This window comes from Dendrobates tinctorius, unplaced genomic scaffold (assembly GCF_039654945.1).
Source record: "Dendrobates tinctorius isolate UK_male_01 unplaced genomic scaffold, ASM3965494v1 ptg000133l, whole genome shotgun sequence".
NCBI lineage: Eukaryota > Metazoa > Chordata > Amphibia > Anura > Dendrobatidae > Dendrobates > Dendrobates tinctorius.
In genome coordinates, this window is record NW_027361801.1 from 8,314,126 (window position 1) to 8,331,414 (window position 17,289).

Here is a 17,289-nt window from a genome sequence, read left to right on the forward strand (position 1 = left end):
AGTCAGGAGTGCAGTGCAAGGGTAGGGTATAGATAGGTTGCAATTACCGTGTTATGTAGCATGTGACCACAAGGTGGCGCTGATGGATCACAGATCCACATCTTATTTACAGGCTTTTCCTGGCCACGTCAGGTAACAGATGCTCCTGCCAGTAGAAAACTAAGTCCAAAATGAGAGACTGCCCTGGGCTGGGCTTCCTCCCTCCTCCCATGTCTGAAAATAATATTTCTGTCCAGAATCGTGGTTGGCCCATAACTTTCTGCCCGAAGATCTGAATGGGTTAGCAGCGCAGCCACTGGGTCCCACTAGATTTTATCTGCGCATAGGGACTAAATATGCCTACCGTATGTAATTCCTGGTAACTATGCTTTATAACTCAAAAAGGCAGAGCGCTACAGGTGGCTGCCGGGCACAAGTGTATGGAGGAAGGAACATGGATTCTAATTATGTGCTCGGCTAGCCTCAAAGATATTGCATTCTGTTATTATAGGTAATTTTCCGGATGCAAAACCTCAGAGCCTTGCTGTGCCTTGTTGTGCCACAGTATCTCCATGTGCTTGGTCAGACAAAAGGAGCCAGCTAGCGGTAGCTGCAGAAGATTTCACACCCTTGTGTTAAGAACTTCAAAGAGCTTCATCCTTGCGTTTTAATTAAAAGGAAACATTGCATGGCTTTTTATGGCCTTGGGGAATGCAAGGGTGGGAGCACTTTCCAGGAGTGGACGGAGATGTTCTGAAGCTATAATCCAAATTTGACGCCAAGAGTGTGGCGTGCTTCCGAGGGTGGACCCTCTGGGTCGCGGCACTGAAGCTCCCCTGAATGAGTGGACCAGGTGGGACCAACCCCTGTACAGGGATCGTTAGGGGCAGACCCAAGGGAGACAGGTACCGTGACAGCTGGCACCAAGAAGGACAGCTCAAGGGGGCGGTAGAGAAGCCACTCGGACTGGACGGACAAGGCACAACCAGGACAGAGCAGGAGAACAGGACTACCAGGACGGAGCTGGAGAACCAGAGACTACCAGAATGGAGCAGGAGGACCAGGGATTACCAGGACCTAGCAGGGGGACTATGGACTGACTTAGGAGAACAAGGACGCACTAAGAAACATAGAAAGTAGTGGGCAGAACCCACAAACACGGCCAAGACCACGTATGAGGTGCACGCAATAATCAGGTGCCTCCAATATGGAGGAGCCACCTGATTGCAGCACCAGTGCTTCCGGGTCAGGTGCTGCAGGGGTTAAAGGAGTGAGGGAGCGCGCGCCCGGGGGCTAGAGCGCATGCATTAACCAGCTGTCAGCCAGAAGGTCGACAGTGAAGGGAAGAGGCACCGGGACCCCCGGGCAGCAGGAGCAGAGCGGCACAAGGCAGGCACAAGAGAGGAGCGGCGCGAGGTGGTTATGGCAGCGGCAGGCATGACAGGCGCAGCGGGTGCCGTCATGACACCAAAATGGATTCTCCCTCATCCCTCACAAGGACCTATTAAAACTGGGTTAGAATAGCATAAGAAACAATAAAACAGAGCTTAGGATGCCTGGATGCCTTCTCTTGGGTAGCTGGTATCGGCACAGAATCCGGTCCTTCTACGTTAAGAACCCTAGAAGACAGCATCACAGTCCAAAACATTGCTACTGTCATTAAAACATAACTGGATCCAGTCCTTCTGGGTAAGAACCCTGGAAAGGATGTAAAATACAGTTCCTAAAAATCACAGTCCCATGCTGAGTGTGTCAGACCCTCCAGTTCTGCTGGCACCTGCAATCACGCAGATAAAGGCGCAATTGGCACAGCAAAACATGAACAAAAATAAAATTTCAGCCTATTCGCCTATCTCAGGCCCACTTGGCCACGAGAGTGTTGCCACAGTCCCTACAAATTTTCTTGGCAAAATCTTACACAGGCCTTAGGGCCATGAGGGTAAAAACACAAACAGTTCCTCCAACAAAATCTCTTCTGCCTTCAACTGCTTTCTTTTTTTTCCCGATACCCAACTTGTCTCCAGGCATCTACCAGATAAGAGAGGGTCTTCTCAACAAAACTATAATCCCAACTTCAATTTAACTTCTGGCCTACACGGCCTACAACAGCATTCTGATGAGGCAATAACAAACACTACTCTGCTTGGGTCTTTACTTCAGTGCCTTGTAGTGACAAGGCTGCTTTTGCCATCTCCCGGGCGGCTCAGGGTACCTTCTGGTGGGTGACACTACTGATTCTTGTGGTGGCAATTCCAGGTACACCGATATTCCTGAACTTATTGACGCATGAATGTTGGTGCTGGTGTGGCTGCTGCTACGCCTAGGTCTCTACTGAGGTACTCCTCTCCAGAAGCTCTATTCCAGGAAGGAGTGGAAAAATTTTGATAACCATTCCTTACTCTTCTGGAGGGTCCCTCCTCTCTTTTGTCAGAGACCTTCAACTTACCATGATGGCACTGTTCTCTTTTAGCATTTCAGCTGTACTTTCATTCTCCCAATCCTCAAAGAAATTACCAAACTAATGTGACAACTTTAGGGAAAGTCTATCAAAGCACAGGGATGGACGTGAGCTGCGGCTCAGAAGAGTCATATAGTGTTTATTAAAAAAAATAAAATAAAAAAATGATACAAAAGACTAGAACTTGGAGTACGGAGTTCCCACAGTGTAATGCAAAGAGTGCTGGATATGTGCACTGTTATTGTGAGCCATAGCACGAAACAGTGAAGAAAATGAGAACTAAGGAAACTGTCATCTTATGGAATCAACAACTTCCAATGTGGAATTGAAAGAATGTGAAATGGATGGAAGGCATGGTGTAGTGGATAAAATCCACAAGGTGAAGCGCTGCAAGGTGGGGTTGAATCCATTGAAGAAAGGGACATTGTGGATACATAGAACAAAAAAGAAAAAGGACGTGAGTACAGGAAATTGGGGGAGGATAATCCATCTATTTTGGGGAAGGATAAATTAAATCATTAAATATCAGGAGGGTATCTCTCAATTTGAGAATAGTAGTGACAGTGTGCATATAGGGCAATAACATGTTATTGGGATATGCAAATGATAGGTAATGTACAGGAGACTGGAAACATTGGTAAAACAATTGACTCATGAACATAAAAAGTTTATCATGATTTGGAAGGGAACATTTTCCATGTGATACTTCTATTGCACAAAACCTTTTATGGCACATCCATTCAATATAATAGAAATATATGAATATTTTGTAGCTCAAACGCACAGATATACCATTATATAATAAAAATTATTCATATATTTCTATTATATTGGTAAATGTTCCCTTCCAAATCATGATAAACTTTTTATGTTCATGAATCATTATCCGCTTGCTTTGAATAGATCCTTTTCCTAGTGGCGGCATATATTCTTCATCAGCTGAAGTGACTAGAGGATTATAAAAATGTGAATGTAACTAGCAAACTGCTACAATACAAAACTACTGTAAATACAAAATATACTCACACTATTGTTATTGTAGTTGTATCTACAGGCGTAATATACAGTAATTTATACAGATTTTTCCCAATTACAATGAGTTGATTTAGATTTTTAAGGCTGAATGTAGTGAATGGCTTACAGAGTCAGACTAGGGTTAAAGAAGGCCATTGAGCAAAAATGATGGGGGCCCCTAATTTCCACCTGTCTCCCTCCTGCATTGAAATTAAAGAGGCAGACAAGTTAGCTACTTCCAACTAGTCAGGTGGATCCTCAAAGTCCCTGTATCTAGATCTAGCTCTAGAGCAGCAGGAGGGAGGGTAAGTTCCCACAATCAGTATTTGTCACGTTTTTGGCGCAGGGTATTTTCGCTGAGTCAAAAATGCAGAGTTCTACAATACCAACAAACTGGATGGGATTAATAGAAGTATCATGTCCACTGGGCTTCTTTTTTACGCTGCATAATTTCACCAGTGGTGCGTTTTTTCAATCCGCAGCATGACGATTTCTCTTGCTAGTGTGCTGAGTCTTCTGTGCAGAATTTCCCCATAAACTTGCATTAGATGCGGAAATTCCACAGGTAAAAAAACGAACATGTGCTTTTGGTGCATTTACAATGTGGAAAAGCATCAAAAACGTATATAATCAGCACCTAACAATGTCAGTTCCAGGAAGTTTCTAAAACAACTTTATTTAAAGTATGACATACCAAACAGAAACAAAACACGCAGTGTCAAAAACGCAATAAAAAAGTGCACAAAAAAAATGAAACAAATGCATGTAACCTAAGGTGGGTAGATGGTGCTGAAAGTCTGCAGCGTCAAAAACTCAATAGAGACTTATCGTGGGAACGTAGCTTAAAGGCCCTGTTACACGTAACGATGTCCCAGCGATCCCACCAACGATCCGACATGATGGGATCGCTGGGACATCATTAGGCTGATCGCTGGTGAGCTGTCACAAGACAGCCCCTCCAGCGATCGATCAGGATTGGTTTCCAAGGTAAACATCAGCTATCTAAGAGCCGCACGACTCCTGGATACCCGATGTTTACATTAGAAACCAGCATCGCTGATCGCTGGTCTCTCGCTGCCACACGCAATGCGTGTGTGACAGGGCCTTAATACTTGATGAATTAGTAATAACTGGTGAAGCAGAGCTGGATCAGTGATAATTGGTGATGCAGAGCAGGATCAGTGATGACTGGTGAAGCAGAGCTGGATCAGTGATGTATGGTGAAGCAGAGCTAGATCAGTGATGATTGGTGAAGCAGAGCTAGATCAGTGATGATTGGTGAAGCAGAGCTAGATCAGTGATGATTGGTGAAGCAGAGCTGGATCAGTGATGATTGGTGAAGCAGAGCTGGATCAGTGATGTATGGTGAAGCAGAGCAGGATCAGTGATGACTGGTGAAGCAGAGGTGGATCAGTGATGTATGGTGAAGCAGAGCTAGATCAGTGATGATTGGTGAAGCAGAGCTAGATCAGTGGTGATTGGTGAAGCAGAGCTAGATCAGTGATGATTGGTGAAGCAGAGCTAGATCAGTGATGATTAGTGAAGCAGAGCTAGATCAGTGATAAATGGTGAAGCAGAGCTGGATCAGTGATGATTGGTGAAGCAGAGCTAGATCAGTGATGTATGGTGAAACAGAGCTAGATCAGTGATGAATGGTGAAGCAGGGCTGGATCAGTGATGTATGGTGAAGCAGAGCTAGATCAGTGATGATTGGTGAAGCAGAGCTGGATCAGTGATGATTGGGGAAGCAGAGTTAGATCAGTGATGAATGGTGAAGCAGAGCTTGATCAGTGATAACTGATGAAGCAGAGCTGGATCAGTGATGACTGGTGAAGCAGAGTTGGATCAGTGATGACTGTTTAAGAAGAGCTACAGTTGTGGCCAAAAGTATTGACACCCCTGCAATTCTGTCAGATAATACTCAGTTTCTTCCTGAAAATGATTGCAAACAAAAATTCTTTGGTATTATTATCTTCATTTAATTTGTCTTAAATGAAAAAACACAAAAAGAATTGTCCTAAAGCCAAATTGGATATAATTCCACACCAAACATAAAAAAGAGGGTGGACAAAAGTATTTGCACTATTCGAAAAATCATGTGATGCTTCTCTAGTTTGTGTAATTAACAGCACCTGTAATTTATCTGTGGCACCTAACAGGTGTTGGCAATAACTAAATCACACTTGCAGCCAGTTGACATGGATTAAAGTTGACTCAACCTCTGTCCTGTGTCCTTGTGTGTACCACATTGAGCATGGAGAAAAGAAAGAAGACCAAAGAACTGTCTGAGGACTTGAGAAACCAAATTGTGAGGAAGCATGAGCAATCTCAAGGCTACAAGTCCATCTCCAAAGACCTGAATGTTCCTGTGTCTACCGTGCGCAGTGTCATCAAGAAGTTTAAAGCCCATGGCACTGTGGCTAACCTCCCTAGATGTAGACAGAAAAGAAAAATTGACAAGAGATTTCAATGCAAGATTGTGCGGATGTTGGATAAAGAACCTCGACTAACATCCAAACAAGTTCAAGCTGCCCTGCAGTCCGAGGGTACAACAGTGTCAACCAGTACTATCGGTCGGCGTCTGAATGAAAAGGGACTGTATGGTAGGAGACCCAGGAAGACCCCACTTCTTACCCCGAGACATAAAAAAGCCAGGCCTGGAGTTTGCCAAAACTTACCTGAAAAAGCCTAAAATGTTTTGGAAGAATGTTCTCTGGTCAGATGAGACAAAAGTAGAGCTTTTTGGGCAAAGGCATCAACATAGAGTTTACAGGAGAAAAAAAGAGGCATTCAAAGAAAAAAACACGGTCCCTACAGTCAAACATGGGGGAGGTTCCCTGATATTTTGGGGATGCTTTGCTGCCTCTGGCACTGGACTGCTTGACCGTGTGCAGGGCATTATGAAGTCTGAAGACTACCAACAAATTTTGCAGCATAATGTAGGGCCCAGTGTGAGAAAGCTGGGTCTCCCTCAGAGGTCATGGGTCTTCCAGCAGGACAATGACCCAAAACACACTTCAAAAAGCACTAGAAAATGGTTTGAGAGAAAGCACTGGAGACTTCTAAGGTGGCCAGCAATGAGTCCAGACCTGAATCCCATAGAACACCTGTGTAGAGATCTAAAAATGGCAGTTTGGAGAAGGCACCTTTCAAATATCAGGGACCTGGAGCACTTTGCCAAAGAAGAATGGTCTAAAATTCCAGCAGAGCATTGTAAGAAATTCATTGATGGTTACCGGAAGCGGTTGGTTGCAGTTATTTTGGCTAAAGGTTGTGCAACCAAGTATTAGGCTGAGGGTGCCAATACTTTTGTCTGGCCCATTTTTGGAGTTTTGTGTGAAATTATCAATGTTTTGCTTTTTGCTTCATTCTCTTTTGTGTTTTTTCATTTAAGACAAATTTAATGAAGATAATAATACCAAAGAATTTGTGATTGCAATCATTTTCAGGAAGAAACTGAGTATTATCTGACAGAATTGCAGGGGTGTCAATACTTTTGGCCACAACTGTATATTGGTAATGAATGGTAATGTGGACCTGAGTAGGTGAAGCAGAACTGTATTGTCGATAACTAGTGAAGAGGAGCTGAATCAGCTGAATCAGCGATGACTGATGAAGCAGAATTGTTTTGCTGATGTCTAGTAAAGCAGAGCTCAATTAGTGATGATTGGGGACGTAGAGCTAGATAGGCAACAACTGGTGATACTGACCTGGATAACTGATGACTAATGAAGCAGAGCTGGATCAGAGATGATTGTTGAAGTAAAGCTAGATTGGTGAAGACTGGTAAAGTGACTCTAGATAGATGATGACTGTTGAAGCAGAGTTGGATCAGCAATAATTGATGTACATTAGAAGAGCTGCAGAATTTGATTTCATAAAACTTGTAGGCATTTGCCATTGGAGGCGTGAAATGCAGAAGCGGTGAATGTCATGTCCTTAGTGGAGTGAATTTCAACAAAATATGATAAAGTATTACAATATTATCATTCTATCCCGAATGCTGGAACTTTTTTTTGCTTCTGTCACAGTGACATATAGTTGAATGTTTCTGCCAAATCTGCAAAAATCGGTCCAGCCAATCAATCCATCAATCCATACTCAGTCTAAAGCAGGGGTCTCAAACTCGTCAGAATAAATGGGCCGCACATAAAAAAAATTTGAGCTGAGGGGCCGCATTCCTTTCAAACTTAATACACCCCGTACACACGCGGCTCCGCACACCTCGTACATATGCGGCTCCACTGCGTACACCTCGTACACACAGGGCTCCGCTGCGTACACCTCATACACACAGGGCTCCACTGCGTACATCTCGTACACACAGGGCTCTGCTCCATACATCTCGTACACACAGGGCTCCGCTGCGTACACCTCGCACACACAGGGCTCCGTTCCATACACCTCAAACACACAGGGCTCCGCTCCGTACACCTCAAACACACAGGGCTCCGCTCCGTACACCTCGAACACACAGGGCTCCGCTCCGTACACCTCGAACACACAGGGCTTCGCTCCGTACACCTCGAACACACAGGGCTCCGCTCCGTACACCTCGTACACACAGGGCTCCGCTCCGTACACCTCGTACACACAGGGCTCCGCTCCGTACACCTCGTACACACAGGGCTCCGCTCCGTACACCTCGTACACACAGGGCTCCGCTCCGTACACCTCGTACACACAGAGCTCCATACACCTCGTACACACAGGGCTCCACTCCGTACACCTCGTACACGCAGTGCTCTGCTCCGTGCACCTCGTACACACAGGGCTCCGCTCCATACACCTCGTACACACAGGGCTCCGCTCCATCCACCCTGTAAACCCCTCCTGACCCCACGCATAAACTTACCTTCATCCAGTACCATGACAACCAGCAAACAGACAGCAGCGTCCGTCCTGCATACTGAGGCCCCTGATAATGTGACCCCTGACTCCTCCCCCTCCTGTGACCTCATCAAAGGTCCTGTGCAGTGTGTGCACACAGAACAGCCAATGCCATCGCCGCTCTTGAATGCGTGCCTTCCCCCTGCCTCAGGGAGTGAGACATGTGGTGCACCGCTGGCCGCAGATGCCTGCCTCTGGGGCCGCATGCGGGTAAAGGGTAAATGATGTTTCGACTGATCGTTTGTCCGAAAGCCATGCATTCTCGGCCATCTCTCCCATACACAGGAGCGCTCTTTTGACTGTAGATCTGAAGCCTCTGTCATGTCAGCTCTGTTCCCCACCCAGTGCCACCTCCTCCGCAGGAAGAAGTTGTGCTGGGCGGGGAACAGAGCTGGAGCAACAGTGATTTCAGATCCACAAATATCTCTTCAGCCTCATGTGGCGCCCTCAGGAGTATGGTCGCCACAGTGGCATTACCTCCCTCCTAGGGAGTGTGATGTCATGCTTGGAAGCAAGGAAGGGTCTCTCTATCAGGTAAATCCAGCACACAGCACAGTTCCTGCTCCAGGCCAGCAGAGGGAGCTCTGAACCAAACTGCTGAGGAGCTGCTCTCTGTGGCCATAAAAGGGAAGATAGTCAGATCGTGCAGAGAGGAGGAAGAGTGTAGACGTGGAGAAACAAGCTGGGAAGGATTGAGCTGAAGTCGAGCTCACTCCTAGCTGAAGCGCATTGACCGGACCCCGGCGTCCGAGGCTGCGTGGATACTAAAGGTCCAACAGCAGAAACTGGAGTGTCACGCTCGCGCCTTGGCTGAATGGCGCGAGCCAGGGGGTTGTGGCCCCACTGTGCCACAAACCAGACTATCCTGGAAGGGGCGTGACTACAACAGCTACCTTGGTCTTCACTGGAGCCTCTGATGGTGAGGTCAGGCTTGTGCGGCAGATAACTGTCGGGTGCCACTCCATGGTGGTGTCTGGCTGTGGCTGCTGATCCCACTCGGGGACAAGTCACTTGGACAGGTGTGACTGACAGGCAGGCTGAGACACAGGGCAAGCAGGTATGACTGAGACACAGGGCAATCAGGCACGGCTTGGAGACACAGCAAGCAGGCACGGCTTGGAGACACAGAACAGGCTGGTACAGACGAGACACAGAGCAGGCTGGCACGGCTTGAGACACAGGGCAGGCGGGCATGGCTTGAGATACACAGCAGGCGGGCACGGCTAGAGACACATGGCAGGCGGGCACGGCTTGAGACACACGGCAGGCGGGCACGGCTTGAGACACACGGCAGGCGGGCACGGCTTGAGACACAGGGCAGGCGGGCATGGCTTGAGACACAGGGCAGGCGGGCACCGCTTGAGACACACGGCAGGTGGGCATCACTTGAGACACAGGGCAAGCAGGAGTGGTATATGAGGGAACAGGTTTGGACCTGTTCACACAGGAGGTGCAGGTATGGATATAGGCAGGAAGGAGAGGAATATGAAGGAACCAGTTTGGACCTGTTCACACAGGAGGTGCAGGTATGGATATAGGCAGGAAGGAGTGGAATATGAAGGAACCGGTTTGGACCTGTTCACACAGGAGGTGCAGGTATGGATACAGGCAGGAAAGAGTGGAATATGACAAAAGCAAGAGTGTGGAGTAGGCGGAGCCTGCACGAGTGTGGAGTAGGCGGAGCCTGCAAGAGTGTGGAGTAGGCAGAGCCTGCAAGAGTGTGGAGTAGGCGGAGCCTGCAAGAGTGGAGTAGGAGGAGCCTGCAAGAGTGCGGAGTAGGCGGGGCATGCAAGGTAGGTGGAGCCTGCAAGAGTGCAAGGTAGGTAGAGCCTGCAAGAGTGCAAGGAAGGCGGAGCTTGCAAGAGTGCAAGGTACAGACAGGGAGGACACAGGGAAAGACACAGCAGGGAAAGGAACCACAGACAAGGAGACAGAAAGACAGAGGTAAGACAGAGTTCAGACAGAGACACAGTACAAGACAAGGTACAGCGACCGAAGGATACAGGGACCAGGATATTCTGCCTCCTGGAGGGCGAGCAAAGAAGTACCAGGCAAGTACTCAGACAAGGCTAGGACAAGACAGGGACCAGGATATAAGCCTCCTGGCAGGCACTCAGAGTGAACTAGAAACGCTAGGAATAAAGCCTCTCAAGGAGGGCAAGACAAAGGACAGGGCCTGGCTTCCTCAGTAGCAAGGAGCTAACTGAGTAGAGACATTGCACAGGCAAAGGTTAGTGGGCGTGGCGGAACTAAATAGTCAAAGGCTCTAGGTGATTGATCAGGGACATATTACACAGGTACACCCTGACTGCATAAGAACTAGAGAGTTCTGGCGCCGCCTCCCTATACACACATAGCTTGGAAGCATACAGGAGAGCAGAAGCACAGAGCACAGGACTGGCAACAGACAGAATTCACAGCATGGCTTGAAGCAGAAAGTAAGTTGGTGTGTGGGGGATGGGAGGCCATGCAGTGATGCCAGTAGGGTTGTTACACGGAGGAACAAGAGGCTGTAAAAGCTCTGTTCCCACCTAAGACTCGGAGTCACAGCAGCAACGTGTGTGAGCCAGAAAGAGACGGCTACAGCTGCCTGCCATGCGAGTGGAGTTCTAAGCAAGAGCAAGAAGGAAGAACTTGAGTGTAATTCAGAACTGCAAGTACTTCAGATTAGCGCTAGAAAGGAGAATACACAACCCATCTGAATAGAGAGATTCCCAAGTTGCTTCCAGGCTGACCAACTCCTGTACTATCTGTAATCTGGATCCTGGACTGTACCTACAAAGCGTCATAAAAGGTAAAAGAATCTGCACTCAGTTGTGTTCTTTGAATCCTTCCTGCAACCCCTTCAGCACTGCTACATCTCTGTGCCTAACACTGCACCATCTACCGCAACACCTATTACTACTGCCCTGGGACTACAGCTCTGCCTGTGGAGAGCTATTACATCTTTGCTGCCTTATACCATCTGTCCCAGAGGATCTGCACTGCAGCATCGGCTTAACACCTTCATTGACGAGCACTACAGGTGGCGTCACGAATCTTCTTCCTATAAACTTTATTCATCTCCATTCCATCCATTTTACATGGACACCCAGGGCCACGGACCGGGTCACTGCCACCATCACACATCCCTCTGAGACACCAGCCCAGTACCGAGTAATCCCACAGCCCTGTGAGTGATCCACTCATTTGCATATCAATTTGAGCGCTGATTTCTCAGTAAGGAAGGAAAGGATCGGCCATGTAAAGGTATAGCTGGACTTGTCTTTTAAAGAGCTACATGCACATACAAATATTTTGGGATGTGAAACCCTTATGACAGATTCCCATTAAGAATGATCTTCACAATAATCTTTCAGTGTAAATAGACCTTTTTTGTGCATGAGGTCTATCTGTGAAAAGACATTCCTATGTACAATCAAAATCTCTCAGAAATATCTCTGCTGATCTTTTAACTCTATTTTCTTTTCAGATGACATCATAAAACTTCAAAGAGAAGAATCAGAAGATCATTCCACTGTGAATCAGAATGCTCAGAATGGAAGAATAAGAAGAGGAAATTTCCAAAACAAGAGATATTTCAGGAATCCACCAAGAAATCAGCAAGGTTTGGGCTGATATATGACATTTTAGTTTCATAATGACACATTTAGGGATAATTTCAATAACAAGTTATCCTGTTCTCCAGGCCCTGGCAGACCTAGACCAGGTTTCAAACAGCAAAGGTATCATGGTGTGATCAGGAACAATGCCCTTGGTCCAATAACTAGACAAAGAGCTGCTGCCTCACTGCGTAATATAAGCCCGCTAAATAGGCCAAATCCGACTTCTGCGGTAAGTATATGTTCACGTCAAACACCTACTGGATTCTTGATCCTCTCCAATGTGTAGTGTTAGAAATGCATCCTTACCAAGAGAATCACCTGACAGTCCTGGGTCCTTGCTGCCATCTTTCTATAGCTTCCCTCTCCTTCAAGAGCTTCATCTATCAGTCATAACATAGAGCATTTTGAAGGACCATATCTTATTCTGTAGTGTTCCTCTCATATGTGCATTACACAGAAGGACCATTGATTTCATAGGGCATCATGAAATGCTTAACCCCTTTCTGACATCTGATGTACTATCCCGTCCATGGGACCCGGGCCCCTATGCCCATGGACGGGATACTACGTCATAGCGATCAGCGGCGCTCACAGGGTGAGCGCCTCTGATCGCGGCCGAGTGTCAGCTGATTATCACAGCTGACACCCGGCACTATGTGTTAGGGGCGGTCACGGACCGCCCGGACACGTTAACCCCTGGCACACTGCGATCAAACACGATCGCAGTGTACCGGGGGTTTAGGGAGGCATCGACAGGGAGGGGGCTCCCTCCGTGCTTCCCTGAGACCCCCGCAGCAGCACGATGTGCAGCACTGCTGCAGGGGCCTCCTTCCCTGCAGGTCCCCGGATCCAATATGGCAGCGGTGACCTTCGGGTGCCTGCAGGGAAGCGGCCTCCTCAGTGCCTGCAGAGCGCAGGCATGAGGAAGCCTGTGCAGCGCCTGTGTGAGATCGCTGATTTGTCACAGCGATCTGTGATGTGTCAGATCAGCGATCTCACACATGACAGTGTAATAAAGTTAAAAAAAAGTGTAGAAATAATTTATAAAAAATCGCTAAATAAATTTTAAAAAAAAAATATTCCCTAATAAATTCATTTTTTGGAAATAAAAAAAAACAATAAAAGTACATATATTTAGTATCGCCGCGTCCGTAACGACCCGCCCTATAAAACTGTCCCATTAGTTAACCCCTTTAGCAAACCCCTTAAAAAATAAAAATAAAAAACAAAGCAAAAAATAATGCTTTATTATCATGCCGCTGAACACGCGATCAAAAAGGCGCATATAAATAACCATGGTATCGCTGAAAATGCCATCTTGTCCCACAAAAAACGAGCTCCCACACAGCGTCATCAGCGAAAAAATGAAAAGTTATAGCTCGCAGAATAAAGCGATGCAAAAATAATTATTTTTTATATAAAATTGTTTTCATTGCATAAAAGCGCCAAAACATGACATAAATGAGGTATCGCTGTAACCATTCCAACCCGAAGAATAAAACTGCTTTATCAATTTTACCACATGCGGAATGGTGTAAACGCACCCCCCAAAAGAAATTCTTGAAATGCTGGTTTATGTTCATTCTGCGTTCCAAACATCGGAATAAAAAGCGATCAAAAAATGTCACGTGCTCAAAAATGGTACCAATAAAAACTTCAACTCGTCCCGCAAAAAATAATACCTCACATGACTCGGTGGGTCAAAATATGGAAAAATTATAGCTCTCAAAATGTGGTGATGCAAAAACTATTTTTACAATAAAAAGCGTCTTTTAGCGTATGACAGCTGCCAAACATAAAAACCCGCTATAAATATCACCCCCTTAGTTAGGGAAAAATAATAAAATTAAAAAAAAGTGTTTATTTCCATTTTCCCATTAGGGCTAGGGTTAGGGCTAGGGTTTGGGTTAGGGCTGAGATTAAGGTTAGGGTTGTGTTGGGGTTAGGGTTGGAGTTAGAATTGGGGAGTTTCTACTGTTTGGGCACATCAGGGGATCTCCAAACACAACATGGCATCTGATCTCAATTCCAGCCAATTCTGCGTTGAAAAAGTCAAATGGTGCTCTTTCCCTTCAAAGCTCTGACATGCGCCCAAACAGTGTTTTACCCCCACATATGGGGTATCAGCCTACTCAGGACAAATTGCAAAACAACTTTTTGGGTCCAATTTCTCTTGTTACCCTTAGGAAAATAAAAAATTGGGGGCAAAAATATCATTTTTGTGGAAAAAAAATATGATTTTTTTATTTTCATGCCCTTGCGTTATAAACTTCTGTGAAGCACTTGGGGGTTCAAAGTGCTCACCACACATCTAGGTAAGTTCTGTGGGGGGGTCTAGTTTCCATAATGGGGTCACTTGTGGGGAGTGTCAACAGTTTAGGCACATCAGAGGCTCTCCAAACGCGACATGACACCCGCAGACCATTCCATCAAAGTCTGCATTCCAAAACGTCACTACTTCCCTTCTGAGCCCCGACGTGCGCCCAAATAGTCATTTACACCCACATATGGGGTATCAGCGTACTCAGGACAAATTGGACAACTTTTGGGGACTAATTTTTCCTGTTACCCTTAGGAAAATAAAAAAATTGGGGACTAAAAGATCATGTTTGTGGAAAAAATATGATTTTTTATTTTCACGCCCGGGCGTTATAAACTCCTGTGAAGCACTGGGGGGTTCAAAGTGCTCACCACACATCTAGGTAAGTTCTGTGGGGGGGTCTAGTTTCCATAATGGGGTCACTTGTGGGGAGTGTCAACAGTTTAGGCACATCAGAGGCTCTCCAAAGGCAACATGACACCCGCAGACCATTCCATCAAAGTCTGCATTCCAAAACGTCACTACTTCCCTTCCGAGCCCCGACGTGTGCCCATACAGTAGTTTTCTCCCACACGTGGGATATCAGCGTACTCAGGACAAATTGGACACCAACTTTTGGGGTCCAATTTCTCCTGTTACCCTTGGGAAAATTAAAAAATTGGGGTCTAAAAGATCATGTTTGTGGAAAAAGTATGATTTTTTTTATTTTCATGCCCGGGTGTTCTAAACTTCTGTGAACCCTTGGGGTTCAAAGTGCTCACCACACATCTAGATAAGTTCCAATTCCAGCCAAAAAAGTCAAATGGTGCTGCTTCCCTTCCGAGCTCTGCTATGCGCCGAAATAGTGGTTTACCCCCACATTTGGGGTATCAGCGTACTCAGGACAAATTGCACAATAACTTTTAGGGTAGTGTTACCCTTGGGAAAATAAAAATTGGGGGTGAAAAGATCATTTTTGTGGAAAAAGTGATTTTTTAATTTTACGGCTGTACGTTATAAACTTCTGTGAAGCCCTGTGGGTTCAAAGTTCTCACCACACATCTAGATAAGTTCCTTGGGGGGGTCTAGTTTCCAAATTGGTGTCATTTGTGGGGGGGTTTCCACTGTTTTGGCACATCAGGGGCTTTCCAAACACGACATGGCGTCCGATCTCAATTCCAGCCATAAAAGTCAAATGGCGCTGCTTCCCTTCCGAGCTTTGACATGCGCCCAAATAGTGGTTTACCCCCACATATGGTGTATCAGTGTACTCAGGACAAATTGCACAATAACTTTTAGGGTCCTGTTACCCTTGGGAAAATAAAAATTGGGGGTGAAAAGATCATTTTTGTGGAAAAAATAAGATTTTTTAATTGTACGGCTGTATGTTATAAACTTCTGTGAAGCCCTTGTGGGTTCAAAGTTCTCACCACATATCTAGATAAGTTCCTTTGGGGGGTTTCCACTGTTTAGGCACATCAGGGGCTCTCCAAACGTGACATGGCGTCCGATCTGAATTCCAGACAATTTTGCATTGGAAAAGTCAAGCGGCGCTCCTTCCGTTCTGAGCTCTGCCATGCGCCGAAACAGTGGTTCCCCCCCACATATCAGGTATCAGCGTACTCAGGACAAATTACACAATAACTTTTGCAGTCCAATTTCTCCTGTTACCCTTGGTAAAATATAAAAATTGAACCTGAAGTAATTTTTTTGTGAAAAAAGTTAAATGTTCATTTTTTTTAACCATTCAAAAAATTCCTGTGACGCACCTGAAGGGTTAATAAACTTCTTGAATGTGGTTTTGAGCACCTTGAGTGGTGCAGTTTTTAGAATGGTGTGACTTTTGGGTATTTTCTATCATCAGAATCACCGGGATCCATGGAAGCATTTCAGAGTTATTACCTCATAAAGGGACAGTGGTCAGAATTGTAAAAATTGGCCCGGTCATGAACGTGTAAACCTCCCTTGGGGGTAAAGGGGTTAAAGCACCACTCCATCACGACCTCTCAATGCAAGGCTCTCATAGAATTGTATTAAAAAGTGACCTCCGACACGCTCCAGCAGACACTGGACTGCGCCGGCAGGTCACTTTTCTCTGGAAACGGAACGGAGCAATGCTGGAAAAGAATGAAAGGGATAACAGATGAGTATGAGACAGGGTGCAGGGGGATTACATTTAAAGCACCACTCCAGTGATGCTATGTAAAAAAATACACTGGAGTGGTGCTTTAATTTTTTTCCAATAGTGGAATTAAACTCAATCCTGGATTGTGGTCCCACCAGCAGAACACCCTGTGACCAACTTATTGACATTTCATGCAACTCTCGATAATAATGGAAATTGGATGGAGCTGGATTTACTTAAATGGAGCCTAACAGCTGATTCAGAGGCAGGCCCCGTCATTGCAGCCATGTATGTTTTACGCTAAAAAGATTGATTGTTTTCAGTGGGAGAAACAAAATAATAATCTTGTATTATTTTGTTTCTCCCGTTTATTTTTCCATCCACTTAGCCTTAGGTTTGTTTTTTGGGGGACAAGTTGTATTTTTGAATGCCACCTTTCATTCTACTGCACAGTGTACTACAAAACGGGAAAAAAATCTCAAGTGCGGTGAAATTGCAAAAACAATGTGGATTTAAACAATTGCTTTTTGGTTTTTCATTCACCATGTTCACTGTATGGTGAAACAGACCTGTCAATATGATTCTCCAGGTCAGTGAGAGTACACAGATATTAAACATGTTAGTTGTATTTTTTTTATTTAAGTTCAGAAATTTGTAAAAAAAAGAAAAAAAAAGAAATGTCATTTGTACTGATACCATTTTGGGGTCGATATGATGTTTTAAACGCATTTTATTGCAATGTTGCAGTGGCCAAAAAGCTATATTTTGGTGCTTTGATTTTTGTTCTTGTTACACCATTTATATATTGATAGATCAAACGTTTCTGAGCGATATCAAATACTTTTTTTAAAAATTGGTTTATTTTTAATGCTGCAAACAAAAGGAGGGTGATTTGAACTTGTTTTTCTATTTTTTTCCC

General features: G+C 45.5%; 1 protein-coding gene across 1 annotated transcript in view; it reads left to right on the forward strand.

Annotated features, from left to right (window-relative positions):
* The window catches only part of LOC141048081 (UAP56-interacting factor-like), a 98,318-nt gene that overhangs the window by 63,383 nt on the left and 17,646 nt on the right, over window positions 1-17,289 (forward strand). Inside the window, exons 2-3 of the mRNA XM_073543459.1 lie at window positions 11,814-11,948; window positions 12,030-12,175. Coding sequence (XP_073399560.1) covers window positions 11,814-11,948; window positions 12,030-12,175 — 281 coding nt within the window. The remainder of the gene's footprint in view (window positions 1-11,813; window positions 11,949-12,029; window positions 12,176-17,289) is intronic.